This window comes from Protopterus annectens, chromosome 2.part1 (genome assembly GCF_019279795.1).
Source record: "Protopterus annectens isolate FY-2018-M chromosome 2.part1, PAN1.0, whole genome shotgun sequence".
Lineage (NCBI taxonomy): Eukaryota > Metazoa > Chordata > Ceratodontiformes > Protopteridae > Protopterus > Protopterus annectens.
Window position 1 is genome coordinate 1,450,550,294 of NC_056729.1, and position 27,452 is coordinate 1,450,577,745.

General features: G+C 37.4%; 1 protein-coding gene across 1 annotated transcript in view; it reads right to left on the reverse strand.

The window, feature by feature from the left end:
• Nucleotides 1-27,452, reverse strand: part of N4BP2 (NEDD4 binding protein 2) — a 1,502,684-nt gene that overhangs the window by 774,173 nt on the left and 701,059 nt on the right. The window contains exon 7 of the mRNA XM_044062929.1: nt 13,950-19,852. Within this exon, the coding sequence (XP_043918864.1) occupies nt 13,950-19,852 (5,903 nt within the window). The remainder of the gene's footprint in view (nt 1-13,949; nt 19,853-27,452) is intronic.

A 27,452-nucleotide genomic window follows, 5' to 3' on the forward strand; every position in this document is an offset into this window, starting at 1 on the left:
AAACATGAAAAGATATTGACAGTGTTACATGAACACGGATAACAAATGAACTGAAATCTGTTTTTTGTCAGTATTGCCTGAATATTGATAAAAACAAACTGAAACTAGTATTGTTAACTGTCTAAAACACACATACTTGCTTTAATTCATACATTTTAACTTTAAACATTGAAGAAATAACTGAAACACCTAGACACTCAACTTTTGCACCACAGCTCTTGCCAAATTTTACTGTGCACTGTTCCAGTCACTGATGAGGTAAAGGAAGGCCTGCATTAGTTAGGCCTTTAAACCTCCTTTTTAATCTCTTGTGCAAGGCTGAGTGACTAAAGTTCTTGACTGCACCTAGTATTAGGTCCTTAAAATAACATTTGCATCTTTAACAATTACAAAACAAAACGGATAGGATTGCTTATTTTTCTGACCTTATTTACATTTTTCTGCAGGAAAGAAACATTTGGAACTTTAACAATTATAAATTGCTAAACTGATAGCATTGCTTATTGTCCTGACCTTATTTACATTTTTCTGCATGAAATAAACATTGGCTGCTAATAAACTCTTGCCACTCTGTAAGCAAACTGTTGTGTCTTTTGGCTTTTCCCAGTTAGGGGTCGCCACAGCGGAACTCCTGTCCACTAATGATTGGCAGTTGATTTTTACGTGCTGAGTTGCCGGGCCTAACACACAACCTTCAACGAAGGTACGCCCATTCGCGCATGTCTCCACAGTAGACACTCTAGCTGAGAATCGAACGGGACAATGTCTTGCTGTGAGGCGACAATGCTACCGCAGCACCACCACCGCGGATGCCACTCTGTAAGCAAACTGATAATTTTAAATGAAAATAAATAGTAATGTAACTGTGCATTTTTGCACTTGTATAAAATTAATTTTAACTGTTGAACTTTTTACCTTTTGTTTCATAATTTATTTTATTTTTAACCCAAAAATCTGCATGTTCCTGTTGTAACCAATTCTTTAAAATCTGTACATTTGCACAAATATTGTCAATGAAGTACAACTCTAATGATAAGTTAATATCTAGTACAGAACTGCTACATTTTGAACCGTTAGCTGCTGTAATCTTTTGACCTTTTAAATTCTGACAAAACCGCATTTGTGTCTTTTAATAAAGATCTATGTGCAACTGAAACTGATTTGTTTCTAAACAATGAAATATTATTTATTTTAACCTTAAACAATGAGAGATTAATGCTCTGATCTTTACAGATAGCTATGGAATGCATTTTTTTACTTAGCACTGAAGTGAATTTTTCAGTTATACTGGAATTTACTTTATTAAAATCTGCCTCTGACTTCTCTTATCTCCCTTCAGTGCAAACACTGCACTTGATTTTGAAAATAAGAAACTAGATGAATTATTGTGAACTTGAGACACTGCCTGCGTGTTATGTATGTTGACTGTGTTGATGTGTATATTTAATCCTGCAACATAATAGTAATACTACAGTATGCTGATGGTTTCGACATGTTGGGCAAACTTCCAGTTGTGTATTCCATGAAGTTAGAACCAGTAGTCAAACCAGCAACAAAAGTTCCAATAATTATGCAGGATATAGTCAAGGCTCAGCTGGATAAAATGGTGCAGCAAGGTAGAATTTGTCCAGTTACAGAACCAACTGAATGGGTGTCATCCATGGTAGCAGCTCGCAAAAAAGGCTCAGACAAAATCAGAATATATACTGACCCAAGAGATCTGAACAAAACATTGAAGAGACTGCATCATCCAATGCGCACAGTCAAACAGGTCGCAGATCTGATGCTGAATGCCACTGTTGTTTTCTGTCTTGGATGCAAAAAGTTAATTTTGGAAAGTGATGCTTCATCACAAACCCTTATTACTAACCACTGTCAGTACGTTTGGCAGATACAGATTCCTAAGGATACCATTTGGAATAAATTTTGCAAGTGAAGTCTTCCAACGTGCAATGGAGCAAATTTTTTCGGGTTATCCTTATGCCATAACAGTAAATGACTTACTGGTTTGGAGGCAATGGTGAAGCAGAGCATGACAGAAACTTAAAGAGTTCTAGACAGAGCATGTGAAGTAAACTTGAAGCTCAATCCTCTGAAGTACAAATTCAGACTACCAGAAATTACATATATAGGTCCATTTATTTACCAGTACTGGCTTGATACCAGACCAGACCAAGCAAGCAGCTATTCTTGAGATGTCAGCACCAGATAATATTTAACCTCTTCAGCATTTCCTAGGAATGGTCAACTATTTAGGCAAGTTTATACCAGACTTCAGGGAGTTGACAGCACCTTTAAGAGAGCTGACGCATAAAATGTTACGTGGTCTTGCTTAGAACACCACCAGAAGGAATTTGAAGACCTTAAGCAGAAAACTGTCACCCCATCTACATTAAGATGCTATGATGTAATTAAGCCAGTCACTTTTTCCCATGATACTTCAAAATTTGGTCTTGGCGCAGTTATTCTTCAAGAGGGCAGACCTGTGGCCTATGCATCCAAAACACTTACCCAAACTGAAATACAACATGCTCAAACTGATAAAGAACTTTTGGCAATAATATTTGCATGTTCCAAGTTTCATGATTATATCTATGGTCGAGCTATTCAGAAAGAAACTGGCCATCAACTTGTAGTTACTATTCTAAAGAAGCTCCAGCAAGATTACAAAAAACGATGCTCAAACTGCAAAAGTACAACTTCAAAATGGTCTATACAAAAGTACAACTTAAAAATTGTCTGTACGAAAGGCAAACTACTTTATCTGGCTGACACCTTATACAGATCACCCAGAAATACAACAGAACAGAGAATTTTGACTTTGACTTGATGGCAGTGCATAATTTCTCTACCACTAGACTTGATGAGCTGAGAAATGACACAAAAACTGAACTAATTTTGCAAAAGCTCAACCACTACACTAATGCTGGATGGCCAGCAATGCAATCTAGTGTACCACCTGTAATGCAAACCTATTTTCCTTACAGAGATGAAATGTTGATGGAAGATGGCATTATTTTCAAAGGTCTTACAAATGTTGTTCCTGCCTCCTTACAACAAGAATATATCCAGATTTTGCATTGTGGTCATCCAGGTTCCACATCCACTAAGAGAAGACAGAACTAGGATTTTGGTCTTCACTACTGAAAAACATTGATAAAGTACTTTTTTTCTTGTTCAGTATGTAATAGTACTAAACCGCATTTGCATAGAGTACCACTTCAGCTAAGTCAAGTTCCTGAGCTACCTTAGTCAACAGTAGCCACTGACATCTTTGAGTGGGACAATCAACACTACCTAGTACTGGTAGACTCTTATTCAAATTGGTTTGAGATCGACTTACTACCAAATCAAACATCCACTACTGTTATTACTAAATTAAAACGTTACTTCTCAGTCCATGGTAGTCCACACAAAGTTATTTCTGACAATGGTACTCAATTTATTAGTCATTTATTTCAGAAATTGGCAAGAGAATGGGACTTTATACATGTTAATAGCAGTCCTGAATATCCACAGTCAAATGGACAAGTTGAATGTGCAGTATAGAGTACAAAGCAATTACTTGAAAGGTCAAAGCGTAACAATACTGATGCCTTTTTGAATTTACTTGATCTCAGAAATATACCCTGTGACGATATACTTGGCTCACCTGCTCAAAGACTTCTATCCAGGCAAAGGAGAACAACGCTCCCCATTAGTTTCAGTTTATTGAGGCCTAAAGCTAAGAGCAACAGAACCATCAAGGCTCAATTATTCAAGAAGCATTCTATTCAGAAGTCCAGTTATGATGAATCAAGCAGATTTCTTCATCCATTGAAAGGAGAAGAGGCAGTGGGGATACAAACGGCAAAAGGTTTCGACTGGATTGGTCAAGTTACAGGTATATGTACCGAGCAGAAATCCTACCTTGTAGAATCTGAGGGCGTGGAGTACAGAGAAGACTCAGACATCATCTTCCTGTACCAGAATCATTGCAGCATTGTTCTGTGATACAGACTCTAGATCTCAGAGCAAACCAGATGTTGTCCCTATCCCAGTGTGTCTCAATCTCTACTGGCATTCCTAAGGATGTTCCATATACTCTCAAGGTTGAACATTCTGTAGAGACAGCTCTAGTTGCTAAACCTAATCCTCAGTTTTATGTCACACAATATGGTCGAATTTCCTAGCCCAGTGTGAAATACGCAGCAACATGGGCATAACTGTATATATGTACCTAGTCTTGTATAATTGCATGTCAAAGAACTACTTGTATTACCTGTGTGCCAAATAATTTCATAACGTTGCATGCTCTATTTGTCAAAGAGGGAGGATGCAGATCAGAGTGTATGTGCTGTAACTTTAAGAAGCATATCAAGGACTGAATGTGCACATATAAACACCAGCACATGCTACTCCCAGTGCCATTTTGAGAGTGCAGCCAGACAGTGAGCATGTATGATTGCAGTAGTTAGTTTGTATATAAGTTACTTAAGTTAAAGTCAGTAAAATCTACCGTGATGTGTTTGTATATAATAAAGCTGCCTGAACAAAACCCACGACGACTTTTCTAAAATTAGAGGTGTGCTCAGACGTTAACTATCTTTCAGAATAGGGCTGTGGATGTAGGTGGTATGTGAATTTACAAGGTAGCTACATGATCACCTTTCATCAAGGACAAGTATGGCGTAGTGGTAGCGTTGTCACCTCACAGCAAGAGGTTCTCCGGTTCGATTCTCAGCTGCGGTGCCCTCTGTGCATAGTCTGCATGTCCTCCCTGCGTTTGTGTGGGTTTCCTCTGGGTGCTCCGGTTTCCTCCCACGTTACAAATACATGCATCTGGAGTGTTTCTCCCCGGGCCTCTGCTGAAAACTGGCTTTGTTCCAAGTTGGACTTTCCCGGTTAACAAATGTTAAATAAATAAATGGAAACAAGCAAACAAACTGGTACAACAAGAGGTCCTGGTCAAAGCAAAGCCCAAAGCAATATTCCTTAACGCAAATTTATTGTGGAAAGACAACAAGCGTTTTCGCTACTCCAAAAGAGAGAAGCTTCATCAGAGAAGTACAAAAAGGGCGCCAAAACCTTTTTGAACCTAAGTAGCAGTTAGTACATTACATCACTTCCTTTCAATAAAATAAGACAATACACTTAAAAGGGCAATACCAAGTGAAAGAAACAAAAATACATAGTAAAGTAACTCATCAGTTAACAGTAACACAGTTTATATACATAGAAAATGTTTGAAGGTAAAATTAGATAAAGAGGTTTTTAGTAGATGTAAAAACAATATTAATGAAAGTTGCCTAAGCAACTCACATCCAACTCACATCCAGATTGGATGAAACACATCCATTATTACACAAGATTTTTGGATGATGTTTTCATCCTCTTCGAAGGTGAGGCCACACTAGCAGAGTCATTAGTGGATTTTTTAAATACAACTACACCTTTCCTCAAGTTTACTTATAATTTTTCTAAGGAAAGCATTGACTATCTTGACGTGAAATTGACTAAAGATTCAACTATTTCTAGTCTTCAATCTTCCATTTTTAGGAAAGCTACTTACTGCAATTCCTTTTTACACTATTCTAGCTCTCACCCTTACAAACAAAAAAGAGCTATTGTTAAAGGTCAACTGGTGAGGGCAGTAAGGATGTGCAGTAAGCTTTCCAATTTCATTTCTGAGTGTAACTTCTTGAAACAACTATTTATTAATAGAGGTTACCCTCAGGTTATGTTTGAGACTCTATTCAGTGAGGTTGAGCTTAAGAGATCTAATGGCTATTTTAAGCCTCTCCTCAACAGTGAGAAGGGAGTAGGAACAACTGTACAGGCCCTTGTCGTTAATGAAGAAGAGATGAGTAATCCAGGTACAACAGTTGAGTTAACTACTGTACAAGGCTTGACCATCCCCCCCTTTGAGTTTTATCACCACTTTCAACAGTAATTCTAATCAGATTTTGAGGATTATACAGAAAAATTGGTTTTTCATTGAAAGTAATCCACTCTTATTAGAAAAATTAGGTACTAGACCTTATGTTGTTTATAAAAGGGGAAAGAACATAAAGGAACTGTTACAGAGGAATACTTATTCACATCCTTATCCCTATAATAGACTTAAAGGGACTTTTTCTTGTGGAATGTGCAACTGGTGTAATGTAATTTGTGTTGGTTCCACCTTTTCTATTAGGGATAGAAAATTTGATATCAAATTTAAAATTAACTGTGAAACAAAGTCTATAGTGTACATTGCTTTCTGTGTGTGTTGCCCTGCGTTCTATGTCGGAAAAACCGACAGAAAATTTAAGGAGCGTGTTTACCAACATTGCTACGCCATCAAAAAAGGTAAAACTGAAAACGCATTAGCTAAGCACGTTACATGTAACCCAGGGCACAGTTTCACATTTATGGGCATTGATCATGTACCAGTATCCATTAGAGGTGGCCCTACTTCACTGGTTCTTGAAAACCGTGAATTGGAATGGCAGTTGAAACTTAATGCCTTTAATAACCCGGGTTTAAATGAGGATTGCAATATTGCACCTGTTCTTAAACTCAAGGCATTTTTGAGATGATGCTTATATTGAGAACACTTTTTCAGCTCTTGTTTGCCCTTATTTACTAGTTGGGCTGACTTAGCTTAACCTTATTACAAAACAACAAATAGTTACTTTTATATTTTTAAAAAATTTATGGTTTTACTATTTATTCTCTTGATCTAATTATCCACTGGATGTAAGTTGCTTAGGCAACTTTCATTAATATTGTTTTTACATCTACTAAAAACCTCTTTATCTAATTTTACCTTCAAACATTTTCTATGTATATAAACTGTGTTACTGTTAACTGATGAGTTACTTTACTATGTACTTTTGTTTCTTTCACTTGGTATTGCCCTTTTAAGTGTATTGTCTTATTTTATTGAAAGGAAGTGATGTAATGTACTAACTGCTACTTAGGTTCAAAAAGGTTTTGGCGCCCTTTTTGTACTTCTCTGATGAAGCTTCTCTCTTTTGGAGTAGCGAAAACGCTTGTTGTCTTTCCACAATAAATTTGCGTTAAGGAATATTACTTTGTGCTTTGGGCTTTGCTTTGACCAGGACCTCTTGTTGTACCAGTTTAAATAAATAAATAATAAAATGCCTTCGTACATAAGAGGATCAAGTTAGTGGATTTCTTCCTTAATTTCCCACTTAGTACCCTTTTGTGAGACAGTTATGCTTGCCTATTGTGTCTTCATTCAAATCCAAGTAACACAATTTTATTCAAAAAGTTCTGATAGCATGTAAGTTGTTCATTATGAGTATGGTCAGGTCATGTACTTACATCAATATTATCCTTTCGTGCACTGTATGACAATATGTGCAGACACATCAGGAATTGCTTAGCTCTGAGTGAGCTGTGTGCTATACTTTTTTGTTTAATATATTTTCCTATTTGATGTTTTCATTTTTGGTTTAATCTACTTGATGATGGTGGATACTTTTAGCAGGGTGGCAATTATCTTAAATTACTTTTTTCATCATTAAGAGTTTAGTACATCTTAAATATTCTGCTGTGATCGTCGGACCATGCTGAAAGATTGTAGATACCTTTGCTGTATACGTTTAAACGTGTGTGTGTGTGTGTGTGTGTGTGTGTGTGTGTGTGTGTGTGTGTGTGTGTGTGTGTGTGTGTGTGTAAACATGGCCTGTATTCAAGGACATTCCTACTACATTTTTGTGTTGTCTATTCACTAAGAAAGATTATACTAAGACTACACAGTCTACACTTTAAACCAAAACAAAAACTTACAAATAGTAAACGCTCTGCACACCCCTCACAGTCCAAATCGTAAAACAGCAAAAATCAGATATCAGAGCTTTAGATTAAGTTTTAAAACACATCCAAAGGCAGCAATTCCATCTAGTGCAAGTCTTTTATGGAAACAAACAGATAAATCTTTGCTGCCTTTGGATGTGTTTTAAAACTTACCAGCTGTGTTTCGCTCTGATACCTGATTTTTGCTGTTTTACAGTCTACACTTTGTTATAACCTTTATGAATCCCACTTGACATTTAAGGCTGCATGAAATTCCATAGGAAAACTAAAATTAGGAGGAGGAAGAAGGTGGGAGCTATGCTTGTGTTGTCTATTCATTTAAAACAGCACAGACTTAATGTACACTTAGAGTAGACATTACTGAAACTGACCCATATCTCTAACTGCTATCTTTAACCCTGAGCTGAACTGTGCAGTAAGCCAAGTTTTCCATGAACTCATAATTAAAAAGTATTTGGAGTTTATCATGCTGTTAATGTTTCTTTTTCATGCTGGAGGTTCCCTATATGTTAAGACACAAAGCATTTCTGGATGCTTCTTGCAGCTAGTGTACAGTTATCAGGGTTTAACCCAGGCCTCAATGTATATTATTGTGTTTACATCATCAATAAAAGGTGTAGAAAAAGAAAAATACTGTTACATAAGCATGAGGAAACAGCACATTTTATGAAGCTGTTTAGATGCATACACAGAGCAGAGGTGTACGTGGCATGCACATCCTGAAACTGGTGCATGTATGTATGTGTCTTTGTTGTACTTGATACTGGTGAGCTGTCTGAACAGAAAGATAAAATGACATAGGAATGCAAGGCTTAATGACTTGGACAAAAAATTATCCAGTATTGCAACATGACCTCTGTTTGGGACTTAACACATACTGCATATAGTGCCATACACAACTGTGAATCATATAACGTGAAGTTATGTAAAACAATCTTGTAAAATGCTGTTAAGATAAAAAAACATTGTAAAGTGGTATGGAATCACATAATGGGAGGGGGGGACACGTAACTTGCATTCCAGAGTAGTGCTTCTAAGTAGAAAGTTAATGATGGTTAACAATCCTTTTGTTGTTGCATGCAAAACTTCCTAATGTGCATTCACAACCCATTAGCACCTGTCACATTCTTTGCTATTTCAACATCTTGGGTCTACTGACAAGCAGTTTCCGTAATGACTTGGGGAGGATGCAGGGTTACTAATCTTTGCATTAAGCAACACTTGTTACAAGTTTTGTATTAATTGATTTCATTCTATGTTAACATAGCATAATGATATAAGAGCACTACATAAGAGTGCTGTGAGTCTAACTCCATGCTAGGTGTAGCTGTATATTGGTGAATAAAGGTGTATAGGCATGTCAGTATGCTATGGCATAATACAGCCAGTACGCCTAGAGGAGAGGAATGGGCATTTGTGAATTAAGTTTGTAACGCTGACATTTAGTACAGATAGGGTCTGTAATAATAACGGAGACAGTGATGAAGGATATATAAATGGCACTGAAATTAAATTAGTTCTCCATACCAAACTATTAGAAGTCATAATAGAAGACAATCTTAAATATGACCTGCACATCCAAAGCATCATCAAGAAAACCCATCATAATTAGGCATACTATACAGAAACATTTTCTGAGCACACCCACAAATATTATTCTGGCTAAAACCTACCTTGTGCCACCCCTACTCTATGGAGCACCCACTCTAACCAATTTACAATCCTCCATAAAAAAACAAACTTGAAAGCTACTACAACAAAATTACCAAGTTTGCTACTAATTCATCCTCCTTTACCTATCACAGTAAAGCTCTGCATACCCTTAGCTGGCTGAAACTCCCCCTCCACCTCTCCTACATTCAACTTATAACAATACATAAAATCATACACAAACCATCAGCCTTGCCCAGATCTTCCCCCTTTAATCAATGTATATTTTCCAAAATGAACTTGGCTCACAAGGAAAATAACTTCTGGCCATGAATAAACCAAAGAAACCCCTTGGATGTGGCTTAAACTCACACTCACCAGCAATAAAATGGAACTCCTTACCTCTAACCACCAGATATATTTCTAACCTTGTGCTCAAAGTTTTCTGGAATTCATAAATTCCAACGACTTGGATCAACTTATCCACACCCCCACCAAGGGTAGCAATATCCTAGACCTGGTCATTACCAACATAGGCAACCAGTGTTCCACACTAGAGGTCAGTTCCTCATTGGTCAGATCTGACCACAAGCTAATCACCCTAAACATCCACATCCCACCCCCCATTAGGGAAACCACCGTAGAACACTGTAAAAAAATTCTCCAAAGCCAACTTCATGCTTCTTAAGACAGATGTGGCAAACTTCACGACACCCATGCTGACGGACAACAGAGGTATGACTGCTGAATCCTATATAAATGCACTTTATAAGCACTTACACAAGTGCATGGATCATGCAATCCCTAAAAGAACCAAGATGCTATCCTCCAAAAAAAGAAAGCCAATCTGGTGGTCCCCTGCCATAAACAAATTCTACAAAAGAAAGAAACTGTTGCAAAAAAGAGTAAAATCCCATGATTGGAGGAACTCCGTGGTCAGCCTAAGTAAGAAGCTGAGATCCCTCATAAAATCCTCCAAAGCTAGTTACAAAAAAAAAATTGCCACTGATTCTAAAGACAACCACAAAACATTCAATAGCTATGTCAAGAATCTCAATGGCAACACTCAGATCTGCTCTGAGTTACTGCACAATGGCACTAAATATACAGAATCAACTGAAATTGCCAACATCCTGGCAGATAGTTTCAGTGCTAACTTTACCCCTCTCTCACTCCATAAAGGACCCATCTCTATACCGGAAGAATGCAAAGTTCCTGTAATCACAGCTGCATAGGTAAAAAACACACTCTCCAAAGCCAAGAACACAGCATCCATGGGACCTGGGATGTTGTCAAGTCCATCAAATTTAGGAGACATGATTTGCCTTTTACAAACCAAAACAAAGATAATTTGCAGCAATTTTTAAATTTCATTAATACCATTACTCCCTTTTTGAATTTCACATACAAATACTCAAATAGAGAAATAGAGTTTTTAGATGTAAAGGTTACAAGAGGGGAGACACTCAATTATGTTCATACCTCCATGTATAGGAAACCCATTAGAAAGAACAATGTCCGACATAGTAGTAGTAGTATGCATCCTAACTACACTAAAACCAATGTGATCAAAGGACAGATAGTTATATGCATGAGGCTATATAATGATGATAATAGCCTTTGTCTCAGACACTTACCCTGTTTAAACATGAATTTATTGAAAGGGGATATAAAGCCAGTGATACTGACAAATTAAAGTGGCTTGGAATGAGAGAAGAGAGAGGTACAAGCCCTATTATGACAGGACGAGAATCAACCAAGATAACCAAAGTAACTATGCCACCAGTACCACAGTACCCAGGAACCTAGAGAATGATGCAGTACGTATTTCATTAACATTTGCAAGTAATATCAGGACAGTCTGTGATATAATTAAAAATAATTGGGGCATATTGTTAAATGTGGATGAACTAGAAGGTGTTATAGGGGGCTACACCATCTTTTACCTTTAAAAACAACATGTCATTAAAAAGACAGTTGTGCTACAAGAAGTTAGATGGAGACCATTATGCAAGGTCTCATAGGCTAGGTACCTTTCCGTGTAGAAGGTGTACAGCCTGCCCCTTCATATTTGGAGGGGGGCAGTATACACACCCGACTAGAAAGTTCAGCATTGATACATGCTTTTATACAGACTATCACAGTAAGAATGTCGTATATTTTGGTCTCTGTACAAAATGCCCAGCCTACTATGTAGGCAAAACTAATCAGCTGCTCAAAGGGAACACGTAAGGGACATTAAAAATAAGAGAGAGACAAGTGCGTTAGCGATGCATGTTATAAAGGAGGGAGCCACACACACCTTCAAATTTCTAGTGTTACACATTATACAAGAAAATAAAAGACGTGGGAACATAAACAATAAGACCAAAGCCTCAGAACAAGAATGGATAATTAGATTTCAGGCTGACAGACAACCTGGACTAAATAGTAAGGTTTCACTGAAACCTTTTCTCAGGAACAGGGCTTTGAAACACTGATTATTATGTTTAGTCACATATTTTAACATCTACACACATATTCTACAGTTTTAACACTATCTAACTCTATAGAGCAAGCTTTTACAGTTTTTTACATACATTTTTAGTCCATTATTTATATGATTTGATTGTTTATATAGTGTATGTCTTTTTAATTTTTATTTTCAAGATACTTGTTGTCCTTGATTGGATTTGACACAGATGTATCATTATTTAAGCAAGAGCAGCAGTTACTGTAGTATGTCTGAGGAAGCAGAGAGGACTCTGTGAAAGCGCTCACATGTTTTATATATTTTTACTATTTTTTATTAAAGTGTTGTTTTGTCATGTGTAATCCAACGAGTTGGTGGCTTTTTTGGAACATTATACTTTTATCGTTGGTTACTTTATCCAGATTCAGGGGGGATTTTGTTTGACAGATCTGAGCATTGCCATTTAGATTCTTGACATAACTATAGAATGCATTGCGGTTGTCTTTGGAATGTTTGGCAATTTTATTTTCGTAACTAGCTTTGGAGGATTTTTTGAGGGATCTCAACTTCTTACTGAGGCTGGTAAGGGAGTTTTTTGCATCCTGGGATTTTCCTCTTTTCTGCAACAGTTTCTTCCTTCTGTTGTATAGCTTGTTTATGGCAAGGGACCATCAGATTGGCTTCTTTTTTTTGGAAGAGGGCGTCTTGGTTCTATTTGGGATGGCACGATTCATGCACGAGTGGATGTGCTCGTACAGTGCCTTAGTATGGGATTGAGCAGTCGAACTTTCAGCTCCCATCTGCGGTGTCATGAAGTTTGCCACTTCTGACTTGAGTAGCATGAAGTTGGCTTTGGAGAAGTTTTTTTTACAGAGGTTTCCTTACTGGGTGGTGGGGGTGGGATGTGGATGTCAAGGGTGATTTGCTTATGGTTAGACCTGACCAATGAGGGAGTGACCACCGGTATGGAGCATCTATCTCCCATGTTGGTAATGACCAGGTCTAGGATATTGGAACCCCTGGTGGGACAATAGATTAGTTGATCCAGGGCGTTGGAATTAATGAATTCCAAGAAATGTTGGGAAAAGGTGTTGGTACCAGAGTAGTTTTCCCAGTTAATTGGCAGGTTAGTAGAAATCACCCAGTATTAGGGTGTTTGGTTGCATCTTAATATTTTCCAGTATGTTTAGAAAGGTGTAATGAGAAATCTTGGGGCATGGTGGGGGATCTGTAGCAAACTACAGTTTTGACTGCAGTCTTACCTAGTGTTAGTTGCACCTGGAGAATTTCAGATGCACTGTGTTGGGCAACTAGCCTGGAGGTGTGAATATGCATTCGGAATGACTTACTTATGTAAAAACAAATATTCCAAAAAACATGAAAAAGACCTACAGTTGTAAGAGATGGATTTCCATCCATGGAGTAAGTGCAGACAATAAGAGGTAGATGTCCCAAAACTATGTCTCTCCCATTTACCTGATTTTGCCGAATGCTCCTGATGTTGTAATCACACTTTTGAGTTGTCCCTCATTTTTTTTTAATCAGATAAAGTAATGGTGATTACTGTAAGTCAATAATATGGTACATTAATCTTGAATTATTGTTAATTCTGAAATGCATATTGATGCAAAAGCATTTTTAAGAGCATCACAGCAATATTTAAAAGCAATGTTCTAGGTTTTACAGCCTTTGTAATGTAATTTAGTAATTTTGTCTTCTGAATTCCTTCAAAATTAAGTTCTAAGGTTTGCCAAACAACATAAAAAATTAGTATTTAGTATGGATTACAATTTGAGGACAGAAAGATGCTATAGTGCAGCTAAAATATATGTCTCACTGGCAGTAGGAAAGGCTTGCATAAGTAAACAGTACACAAGGTTAATCACCGCTGTGAGCTATCAATGGTGAGATTCTAGGCAGACAGAAACATTCATCTTCATATGACTGTTTTTACATTCTGCAAGTAACATTCCTAAAACATGTCAAAGTATCACATTTTCCTTTCAATGTTTCTAATAATGAGGGAAAGCATCTTACCTACCTGTATCAAGGCCTACTGGACCAAAAAGCTCAGTCAGCTGAAAGGCCAGCTCAGGAGGCAAACAAAACTCTAGAGATTGAATATTCACAGATTCGGGAGGCATAACATCCAACTCTTCATTTACCATTTTAACTGCAGTACCTTCTTCAAAACATGCAGGTGTATTATTTAATATTTCATTCTCTTTTATGTCTTTTATTTCTTCTTGGGCATTAGCTCTACTTGTATCAGCAGGGTACCCTACAGTTCTTTGCTCTGTCTCAAAGATATTTGGTGAGAAGTTCAGTTCATGGGTTATGCAAGGAACATTCTGTAACATTTCCATCTGAGCTTCCTTATCTTCTATTATTTTGCACTTACAAGATGAGTTATCAGATGTCTCCAACACATTTTTATTACTTAAAATCTCTGTTTTCAGCATCTCAGCATGTATTTCTATCATGTTGTCATCATCAAGCCCTTGGTGTATTAAATCAACCTGCAACCCATCAAAGCAGGTCTTCTTGGTATTACTCATTCTTGGAGGCAGAGGCGTCAAGTCAGTTTTAACATCAGATGAACAATGACTTGTATTCTCCAACACATTACAAATATCAAAAGTTCTTGAATTACTTGAATTTATCTCTGTATCCCTACAGGAGGAACATACATTTTCAGAATGGCATTTATTAACACAAATATCATCATGATTTTGGTTTATATTCTCGTGGTTTTGGCTTGTTGACTCTCTACTTGTCTGAAATTCACTTACTAGGGCATCTGAAGTAGTTCCCTCATCAAACAGCTCAGCTGTGAAACCAGCAAAATTTGCATCACTATCACAGTGCTTTTCAGACAGATGCAACAAATCTACTTCATCTGCTTCACATAACATTTCACCAGAATCTAGTAATATATTTGTAGCCCACTCTATGTCTTTATTACACCTTTCATACAAATCATTTAGAGCATCAGCAGAGACAGATTTAAAATGCTCAGTGAGGATCTGTAAATTTTCAAAGTCATTTTTATTTATTAACTCGTGTTCTTCTACATATGTACTTTTATCAAGAACACATTTGTACGGTACTTTTAATGGAGACCTGAACATTTCAGTAGTGTCAAAGTTTCCTGGAACAAACGCATCAGATTTGTCAGTTACAGCAGGTTCAGTTTTCTGCATCTGTATTCTCCACAAACATGCAAAGTCTTCTGGTGAAGTCTGACTGCAGGCATCTATTCTTGTGCATACTAACCCTGCTGACTCAGGATGTAGTTCAGCCACTGTGGAAAATTCTCTCTCACAATCTCTACAAATTGGATTTTTGTTGGCAAATGACAGTGCCAGTTTGCACTGTTTTACTGCTCTCTTACCTTGTTTTAATTTTCTACATTTGAATCTTTCAGATGCAGATGGATCAGGAATTTGAGTAAATAAAGCATCATTAACTACGATCCAAAGGTCAGAGTTAGATTCACAGCCTGTTTGTGCAACCTGAGGATCCGGTAATTCTGCACTTCTAGCTTCAGTTTCTTTACCAGACTTTTTATATTGAAACATATTACCCGTTACTTCATTCACTGAAATGCTACCACTTGGCTTCTGACCTTCCTGCTCCAAAATGAATGATGCTGTAAATGGCTGGTCTTCCAAATGGCTTAGCAATTTACATTCAGTATCATAACCAAAATCATATAAAACATTTTTACCCTCAATGCACTTTATCACCTGCTCTTCATGAGAGCATTCTTTACCAGCCTCTTCCTTAGAAGATGAAAGTACAGAAAGTGTCTCAGAACTGCTGTACTCTAAAGGTCCCCTTTTTCTTCTTGTACGCGGATTTCTTTTCTCCAGGGACTGCTGAGTAGGCCAATCACCTACAAAATCAAATGATTTAAAGGCATGTGTGGTATCTGCATTATTTTCCCATTCATTTACCCTTGCATTTGTACTAACTGCTTCTGCTGTATCTTGGTTATATAAGGATAGATTACTTTCAGTTTTGCTTTCTTTACTCTTTTCTCTATGTCGGCGCCTTCTAATTCTTTTGCTCATAGTTGCGCCACAGGAAAACAGATGCTCAGATATGAGTAATCCTTCCGTAGTGGGCACTTCTGTATACTTCGTAAATGCAGTTTCTGGATTTTCACTACAAAAACCTGATAGTGCCTCAGTCTTGAGCAGCTCTTTTGCAGGAGTATCTGCTTTTTTAAGAGAATCTGCTTTCCGACTGCTACCAAATTCAATTTCAGAAATTGTACTAATCAGAAATGGTGGTTCTTTAGTCATAGTTGAACATTCTGTAGCACTGTCTGTTTTTGCACTCTCAACAACTTCATTTTCTTTATTTTCGTCACATTTCAAAAATGAGGGGTCATTAGACAACATTAGTTTCTCTGTAGAGAATTCTACAGATGCAATCTTATTAAGCTCACTTTCTGTATTCCCTTCACTGTTTAGGAATAATGGTTCCTCAGTTAAGGGATGTTCACTTGCAGATGAGGCAGGTTCTGTACTTTTAACAAGTACAATTTCAATATCTTTTTCTCTCATCAGGAATGGTTGTTCCTTAGTCACCAAAAGCTCAGATGTCTCTGTGTTTGCACTTTGAGTAAGATAAATGTCTTTCCCTTCATATTTCAAAAACAAAGATTTCTCAACCATGATCTTATCTGCAGATGATTCTGCTTTTTCTGTCATAGCAAACTCAACATCTTGGTTTTCTACACTGTTTAGCAGTGCTGGTTCTTTCATGAAAAGTTTATCTGCATATGACTCTGCTATTCTAGCCTTACTAAGCTCAACTAATGTACTGACTTCACTGCTCAAACATGATGGTTCTTCAGTTGTAAGCATTTCATCTACAAGGGGCCCTGCTTCTGCACTCTTAGCATGCGCAGTGCTTGTATTTACTACATAACCTGCAGATGACTGTGATGTTCCAGGCTTAAATTCATTTTCTATGCTGTCTTCACTGTTCAGATACAATGATCTCTCAGACAAGGGCAGTTCACTTACAGAGGGTTCCGCTTCGACAGTCTTACTAGGACTGTCTGTTTTTATTACAACATTCAAGAATGATAGTTCTCCGGTTACAAATACATTTGCAGAAAAGTCTGCTTTTGCACTTTTGTCAAGCTCTGTGCATCTGTTTTCTTCACGATTAAGGAAAGACGGTTCTTTAGCCATGACCAATTTATTTGCAGACAGCTCTGTTATTGCACTACTATCAAGTTGCAAGTCTTTATTTTTATTGCTGTTTAAAATCACTGGATCTGCAGTGAATATTTCATTTAGACTATCTGCTTTTGCACATGAATGCACAATTTCGGCATTTTTGCTGGTGCATAAGAATGCCGCTTTTTTTGCACTTTCATCCTCTTCAGTGTTTTGATTTTCTTCCCAGCTCAACAGCAATGTTTCCTCAGTCACAAACTGTTCATTGGTAGATTTTTCTGCTCTTGCACTATCACCAAATTCCATGTTTACATTTTCCCTACTGTTAACAAACAACGCTTCCTCAATCATGATCAATTCATCTGTCCGTGACTCTGATTTTATATCTCTAGCAATCTCAATATCGTTATTTTTTCCACTGTTCAAGAAAAATGCCTCTTCAGTCAAGACTGCTGTATTTACAGGCTGGTTGTTTTCTGCACTATTACCCATCTCCATGCATTTATTTTCTTCACTGTCTGGTCCCTCAGTCAAGCTCAGTTTGTTTGAAGAAGCTATGTCTTTTCCATGATTAATCATAGTTTCTATATTTATTTTAGCATTTACAAATGTATTAATGAATGGCTCTGTTTTTGCAGTCTTATAATCAAATTCCTCATTTTCTTCAATATCTTTATTTTCTTCACTGCTTATGAGCAGTGCTCCATCCACCAATGCAAGTTTTTCAGTAGATGGTGTTTTTTCCACACAACCAATATTTTTATTTTCTTCACTGTTTAAAAGTAACTGCTCCTGGGTCATGGCAGACTCATTTACAAGCGATTCTGTTTTTACATTTGCATTAAGCTCAACATTTGTATTTTCTTCACTATTCAACAGCAATTGTTCCCAAGTCATGACCAGCTCGTTTCTAGACAGCTCTGTGCTTGCATTCTGACCGAGATCAACATCTTTATTTTCTTCACTCAGTGGCTCAATTTCTGTATTTTTTTCACTATTTAAAAAAGGTGATTCTTTAGTCATGCACAGATCGTGTGCAGATGGCTCTGTTTTTGTTTCTGCGCACTCCTCAACCCCTGTATTCTGTATTTCATTACTATTCAAGAGCAACTGTTCTCCAGTCAATATTAATTTATTTATGGAGGATTCTGTTCCTATACTGCTGTCAAACTCACTACCTTCACCCTTGTCACTGTCGAAAAGCAATTCCTCAGTGCTGACCACTTTATTTGTATCAAGTTCAATGTCACAACTTTGTTTATTATTCAATAATAAAGATTTCTCACTCATGACCATCAGACCAGTTGTATGGGGCTCAATTATGTCACACTCATTAAGTTCAATGTCTTTATTTTTTGAAATGTTCAAGAATGATGGTTTTCCTGCTCTGAACATCAGTTCATGTATACAGGATATAACTTCTGTACTCTTGGGAAAATCAAGCTTTTTGCTTTCTTCACTATCAAATATCTGTTCATCAGTCACAATTAGTTCTTTTTCAGTGGAATCTACTATCAAACTGCTGCCATGCTCAAGCTCTGCACTCTCTTCACTGTTTAAGAATGTTTCAGTCATAATTAATACGTCTGTAGCAGGTTCTGCTTCTGTACATTTCCCAAGTTCAAATTCTGAACCTTCTTTGCTGTTAAAATACAAAGGCTTTTCATTAGTTGATAATATATTTTCAAAAGGTTCATTTTCTGAACCTTTATTCTCAGTTTTAGTGTTTTCTTTGCTGTTCAAAAATGGCATATTTAAAATCTCTGGTGATGACTCCAACATAGCATAGGTATATAGCAAGTTATTGGCATCATCTTCACTCTTAAACAATGATGCTTCTTTAGTCCTAATTAATAAACTTGCAGCTGTCTCCATTTCTTTACTCTTATCATGCTCAGTTTCTATATTTTCTTCAGCGTTAAAGAAAGACCTTTCCTTCGAGATGAAGACATCTGAACAAGAACACTGTTCTTCTACAGAAATATCACAGTCATTGTCTACATTTTCTTCGCTACTAATGGATGATAGCTCTTCTAAACATCTAGCAAGCTCTGTTTCTGCATTTTCTTCCCTCTTAAAAAATGATGGCTTTTCCATCACAATTAATACAGCTGCATCAGACTGTTTTGTAACCGTATCAACCTCAGTTTCAACATTTTGGTCACTCTTAAAGAATAAAGGTTCTTCAGCTGTGGTTAATTCACCTAAAAGGGGGTGTACATTTGTAGCAGGACTATGACCAACCTCTGGAGTTTCTTCCTTGTTAAAGGGCATCGATTCTGTATTCATGGTCAGTACTTCAGAAGCAAAGTCTACTTTCTGATTCTTTAGAAGTTCAATTTCTGCATTTTCTGTGCTGCCCAAAACTGATTTTTCAGGCATAATCGATTTCCCTGCAGTTGATTCAGTTACTGCACTTCTGGCAAGCACATTGTCTACATATTCTCCACTGTGCTTCTCTTCCTGGTAAACCACTACACACCCATTTTCTGTACAATCCATCTTAAAACACTCTCTCAGAGTACTTTCTGCTTTATTTTCCACATGTTCATTCTCAATAGCAGGACCTTCAGAAGCCTGCATTACCTCCTCAACTGAACCAGTGGCATCACAGTTATGCAGAAACACAGGCTTGACACTGTTATCTGAAGTATAATGAAGTGTTTGCACAGCATCAAAATCTTTACTGCAAGATGAAAACGTTTCACTGCCATCTTTTTCTTTGTCTTTCTCTTTAGTTCCTTTTCTGTATTAACAAAAAAAAAAAAGATTTTACAAAGCTAAAACTAAACTTAAAAAAAAAACATCAATTGCAGAAGAATTCAGTACCCTAGGGATATGAGTACTTGTTACTGCTGAAAAATTATTGATAAAGAGAGTGTTCAATGAGCAATTATAATAATATTTGAGAGCAGCTGGAAAACTGGTAACTTTTCTCTAACAAATGTAAGAGAAATAAATGATATTTTACTGGGTGCTCTATGACACAATCTGCTGAAAGATTCTCATGCTTTTTTAGACCAAATATGAAATACTCTCAACAAAATACTTAAAGATCATATGGACTTCTTTCAAAACTTTCTAAAGTCTATGTCTCAGCATCACAGCCACAAAAAGAGGTGGAGCTGAAAATGTTTCAGCAGTGGGCAACAGCTAAAAAGGGTCTGGTAAAGACCATTTTTCAAAAGTAAATAAAGCCAGATATATGATATTTTTAACCATAACTACAACATGTGTTTGTGGCCCAAAGTCACATGTCTATATAGTCCCTCTACAAAATGTACTTATTAAGCTACCCTTTGTTGAACAGTTAAGTATACAAGCAGGAATGAAGCTTTTGGACGGTGCACTGATGAAATCTTGCTGGGAAGTGCTATGAAAATAATATGTAAATCTAAATTAAAATTACATCAAATTCAGAATCAAATGAAAGTGTGAGTGATTGCTATGGACATAGCTGACACATATAAACTGACTGCAAGAAGTAAAAATAGGAGCAACAGGAATTACAAACTACAACAAAGTTTACAGTTTACTTAATTACTGTGGCTGATTCATTTGATGTTAATATCTGTACTGTTAAATGATGCTCTGGCAAACTGAACAAGACATGTTCTAAGTACTTCTTTAATACACGACAGAGTTAATCCTCTCTAAGTAAGATGAGAATTGATTTTTAGAATAGATTTACTAAAATCCAAGTTATAGTGAGAGTACAATAACCCATGTCACCTTCATGGGTAGACATGCATTATATTATATCATATAGCATCCGTGGTGGTGCTGCGGTAGCGTTGTCGCCTCACAGTTTGACGTTGCCCGTTCAATTCTCAGTTAGAGCGCCTTCTGTGTGGCGACATGCATGAATGGGCATTCCTTCGTGGAAGGTTGTGCGTTAGGCCCAGCAAGCCAGCACGTAAAACTTTACTGCCAATCATTAGCAGACTGGAGTTCCGCTGTGGCGACCCCTAACCGGGAAAAGCCGAAAGACACAAATATAACATCCTGTTCAAGTTACTATCACCGAGAAAATTCAAATAATAAACCTCACTTGGTGGCTTCAGTCTCAGGACCTAATTCTGAGTCATCCTGATGGTCAAGGACATGTGATGAACCTGAGCAGACCACTGGACTGCCAGAGTCCAATGAAGAACCCGCATGTGATACTTGAAGAAGGGCACTAACTGGATGGCAGCCGCCATCAAACCTAATGTCTGAAGAATTAGATGAACTGATGGAAGCTCTAGATCCAGCAAGCGAGATACCTGATCTTGAATGACCTGGACCCTGCTGCAGTCTCTGATACAATGTCCAATTGGACCCCGATGAACTATACGTTTTGGCATGGAGAAAGATTGGATTTGGGCAAAATGACTGTGATGCCTAGATGCTGAAAAGGTTGAGGATGTAACTGGTGGCCATTAATAGTCGAAGCGCAAATCAAGAAACTAAAATTAAAGCCCCAGGTAATGATAATATGACACCACAAATGTTTAAACGACTATCTAATCATGCATTAAATCTATTACTAAGTGTGTTCACACCAGTTAAAGAAGGTAACAAATGCCCTCCTCCTTGAAAATACACTCAAGTATTGCCAGTTTTGAAACAAGATAAAAATAACCTGATGCGTGTACCTCATATAGACCCATAAGTTTATTAAATATAGATTCTAAAATATCTATGATAGTTCATGCAAACAGAATAAAACAAATACTGCCATTATTGCAGAGAACGATCAAACAGTATTTATTAAAAACAGAAATACATATGACAATATAAAGATAATTTTGTCCCTTATTGACTTCATAAACAAAACAAAAAATAAAATGAATGTCATTTGCTTCGATATTAACAGTGCATTTGATTCCGTGAACTGAGATTACCTTTGGCTTGCACTGGTGGAGTTGGGATTTTCGAAAAATGTTACCTAACTAATAAGGTCTCTCTAATCTTCGGCATACATAAAAATAGGATTCTGTTTGTTGGAGCCTATTACCATTACAAAAGGTACAAAACAAGGTTGTCCACTTTCTCCTTTATTATTCACATTAGTTATAGAACCATTAGCAAATTTCATACATGCAAACCCAAACATTCAAGGAATTCAACTAGATACTGACCTTGAGTTAAATATTCAACTATTTGCAGATGACATTTTATTGACTTTAAAACAAGATAATAACACACTAAAAGAACTATGGAAAGCAACAAAACCGCTTAAGAAAATTTCTGGAATATCATTTCATGAAAATAAAACCAATATGTTACTAATAAATATGAACACAGAGGGCCTCTGGCTGACAAAGTTCGCAGATGACTGCAAATTGGGTGCCATAGTAGAGTCCCCAAACGATGAGGACATCCTGCAAAAGGGCCTCAACTGAGACTGATGCATGGTGTCAGAGCCATGGCCTCAAGCTCAACGCCAAAAAGTGAATTTGTCATCCCCTTTGGTAAAAACCCTGTACCCATGGATTACCAGACAGGCGGCAGCTCACTTAATGCCGAAGGTGTGATAAGAGACCTTGGGACTCTAGTGGACAGTAGCCTCTCCTTTGATAATCACATTGCCACAGTAGTCAGGAAATCCCTCTACGTGGCACACCTCATCATGAAAGGGTTCTCCTCCAGAAAAAAAAGAGAGGTCATTGTCCCCCTCTACTCGGCTCTCATTAGACCCATTACAGAGTACAACACTCCATTTGGAATGTACCTTAAAAGGCATCTGCAACAGCTGGAAAGGCCACAAAAATACCTCACAAAGAGGATTATGGGACTCAAACAGTTACCCTATGCTGACCGCCTCAAAAAACTCCGGCTTTACTCCTTAGCATATAGCCTACTCCAAGGTGATCTCTGCCTAATATAATAAGCTATGTCAAACCCTGAGCTGTTAGACATGCTAAACCTAAAGAAATCCCAATCCCTCACAGCCTCAAGCTCTAGAGACCTAAATTTCGTCACAACAATTAAAAGAACATGCTGGAAGGATAGATTCCTGTCCCAGAGAATTCCCATACTCTGGAACAAGATACCTATGTCAAGCAGAGTTATTCACTAGCACTATTCAAGAAAAATCTTGACAAGTGGATGGGTAATAGTAAATTCACCCCGGGAATCACTGCGGTGCCCCTGCTAGACAGGTAAATAACATCCATGGGTGGCGTACGCCAGGGGAACCTTGCGTGGCTAGGCTTACAAAGGCCTAGGGCCAACAGCCAAGTACCTACCTATGAACAAAGATGCATTAAATAAAAAATATCATAAATATCTATCTAGAAATGATACAATCAAACACTTAGGAGTTAAATTTACAAATTACATAGATACAACAGTGCAACTAAACTATAAAGAGATTTTAGATAATATCAAAGAACTCATACAAAAATGGAATAAGCTATTTTCTACTGTGGAGGAAAGACTATACATAATTAAAATGATTATACTCCCAAAAATTCTGTATTATATACAAGCTTGTTCGCTACCTCCACCTAAATCATATTTAAAACCATTTGAAGGGTTAATAACAAAATTGTTATGGTACCCTAAAAAACCTAGAGTTGCCCTAAGACATCATTTTGACAAATGGGAAGAAGGTGGACTAGGCTTACCAGATTTAGAAGGATATATACAATCATTAGCTTTAAAAACAGTTACTCTATAGTTAAACAATGAATACAGTTCCAAATGGAAACTAGTGCATGAAAAAAATCTGGTTAAAAACTAATCATGATACAATAAATAGACATATGGAAATAGTATCAAATAGCTTGCTTTTGTTATTGAAGGAATATATGGCAACAGGGAAACACAAAAATATAAATTCTAAATACATTATGTACCCTCAAAAGGACCATACTTAGTACCTCATTACACCTCTCTCTCCAATGTGTCTACTATGCATTTGCACAATTTTATACAAACAAAAAATGTTAATTGTTGACCTGTTGAACTATATCAATGTAAAATTGTTACTTAGCTTATTTTTAATGCAACTTTAACTCTATGCATGTATCCCAACATATGTGAATCGTTTTGTTATAACTGCTATTATATCAATATTGTTTAAAATTGTACTTGTTTTAAAATATATTACTGGAGCTTTTCTCCTCGGGTCTCCACTGAAAATGGGCCACAAGCCCAGTTGGACAAACCCGGTTAACAAATGTCAATAAATAAATAAATTATCAATACCCTAAAGCCTTTTATGCACTTTGTAACAAAAATTCAGATATAAAAGCATGGTCTTTTTTTATATTCCAAATAGCATATACACAAAATAATAATATAACTCAGGACTCAGTAGCAGTTAAAACACCTAGTAAGAATAGTCTAATTTACTAGTATCAGTTGACAAACAGTAATAAAGTACTAATGATAAAGCAAATTATTAGTGAGTTTAACCTTGAGAAAACACGTGGTTAACACTGCAGGGATTAAGACAAACAGTTTTAAACCAAGAGGCAATAATGCAGAAGTCTGTTAGGGAAAATGTTCCTAAGTTCATAAAGCAGTTAACACCGATGGAATTTCCCATAAATGGGAAAGGAATTTTATCAGTATTGTACAAATTAGTTAAAGAAACAAGAGTTCATAATAAACAAAATATATGGAAATACTATGAGTCAATGGTAAAATGCCAGATGATAAAAATAAAAAACTAATTCTTACAACTCCAAAACTAACATCTTTATCAATATATTTGCAACTTGTCACATGGCAATTTATACATAGAACATACTTACCACCACACAAATTAGAACTAATATATAATATAGAAAATAGATGTTGAAGGTGTAAATCACAATAAATAGCCAATTGGCAACACATGTTCTATGAATGCCATCTGCTTAAACAATATTGGGAAAGTATTAACTATCTGTTACAGGCACTGTTCACTGATAAATTCCAACTTATAAAACCTCTAGTTTTGTTGAATACACCTGTGCCGTCTTGTGTTCAAAGGCAAAAATATGTAATTTTGTGGACTTTCTTTGCTATTGCAAGGAAAAATATTACACAGAACTGGAAACCTGTAATTCCTCCCAATTTTAAACATTTCAAGAACATGGTTTTATTAGTCTCACAGCTGGAATTGAAAACAATCAAGGAAAGAAAAGAACAACCTGCTTCTTTAAACACTGCCTGGCAGAAAGTAAAACAAGTGCTAGAAACACAAGACTGTAATAAATTATAATCTCAGTCAAAGATATATTCAAGAAAACAAGGTTTTTCAAGCACAGACATTCTATGTAAATAGTTGGTTTTGTAATGTTTGTTTTTGGAATTGTTTCTCCACTTTAAGCTTTGACTATGTAAATATTTATTTGATATACATACTGTACATATATTTATGTTTTTGAAAAATCAATAAAAATGTATTCAGTAAAAAAAATAGTTGATGCCTCTTGGGGGCTGTGAAGAGCCAATCGTCCAGGTACGGGAAGACCTGGAATCCTTGCAGCTGGAGATGAGCTGCCACCATTGCCATGCATTTGGTAAACACCCAGGGGACGGCGGTGAGTCCAAAGGGCAAGGCTCTGAACTGGTAGTGACTAGCCCCTAACCGAAAGCACAGGTGTCTCCTGGAGTGTCTGCTGATCTTGATATGATAGTACGCATCCTTGAGATCCACTGAGCACATCCAATCATCCTTGTGCAACAGAGGCAGAAAGGACTGGACAGTGACCATCCTGAACTTGGACTTCTTGACTGACAGGTTTAGATGGCTGACGTCCAAAATTAGACAGGCCCCTGGTCTTTTTTGGCACCAAAAAAAAGTGAGAGTAAGTTCCGTACCCTCGATGACCTGTTGGGACCTCTTGAATGGCTCTTTTTTGAAGAAGGTCTTGAACCTCGAGATAGGCCAACTCCCTCTGACTGGGTGGAACGTCCAGGAATGATTTTAGAACCAGAAAGGGCTAAAAGAAGGCAATGAAGTACCCCTGGAAATAACTTTTAACACCCACTGATCGCAGATGAGACTTGTCCAGGCTATTGGGTGAAGAGAGAATCGACCCCCGACTACCTCCAGGGTAAGACAGTCAGCGCTTCAGGAGCACTGAAAAGGCTTCTCAGAGAAGGGTTCCCAGCAGCCCTGATTCTGCAGACCCCTCTGCCTCTGGGGCAGCATATACCATTGAATCCCCTACCCTGGCTTGCAGAAGAGGATTCTTGGGGAGCATCTTGAAAGGAGGACTGGGTCCTGCGGAAAGTATAGTTTTGTACCTACCATAAATGTTGTTCGAGTGTTCACCCTGCTGCAGTCATCACACTTGGGTTATCCTGCCGTCAGGCAGTACCGCAGTTGGCCTGAATCCCAAAGTCTTGGTCCGGAGTCAATTGCTGTAGCTTCTTCCCTGACGTCAGTGCGCCAGGGGTATATAAGAAGCATCCGACGCCACTTTCTTCAGTTTTTCTTGCCCCAGATGTCAGGTGCCCCCAATAGGTAGGCAAAATATATATATATATATATATATATATATATATATATATATATATATATATATATATATATAACTAGATAAAGATAAAACAATACCTTTAGGCACAAGCAAATACACCACAGAGGTTGTATAGGATAGAGTGGGATAAATAAGTTCAGCTAGTACAGAGGGGATGGAGGGAGGATAACCTGGACTGCAGCAGGGTGAACACTCGAACATCTACATTTATGGTAGGTACAAAACTGTACTACGTTCATCATGTTACCCTGCTGCAGTCACCACACTTGGGTTGAATCCCAAAGCTAAGGATGGGAGGTGGAGTTAAACAGGGTTAGAAGAAGCTAGTAGGCCCTGCAAAACTACAGTGGCAAAACCAGCTCTAGTCTTAGAATATAGAGGTAAGTGATGGTGTTTGATGAAGGTGTGCACTGAACTCCAAGTTGCAGCTTCCAGAATATTCTTGGTTGGCACTCCCCTGAGAAAGGCTGCTGATATAGCTGTAGCCCTGGTGGAGTGGGACCTAATGTTAGCAGGTACCAGTTTCCCATGATGCGTGTAGCAGAAACATATGCAATGGCCTATCCATTTAGAAATGGTCTGTTTTGAGACAGCATTTCCTTGTGATCCTGTAGCATAGGCTACAAAGAGCTGGTCAGTTTTTCTGAAAGCTTTAGTTTTATCCAAGTAGTAACGTAATTGCCTGTGAATGTCCAAAGAGTGCAGGAGTCTTTCTCCTTTGTTCTGGGGATTTGGGAAAAAGGTGGGCAAATGAATGGTTTGGTTAAGGGCCACACCGGATACCACCTTTGGCATAAAGGAAGGGTTAGTTCGTAGAGAGACTCTGTCTTGATGAAAAATGAGGAAAGGCTCCACTGCCATTAGTGCCTGTAGCTCTGA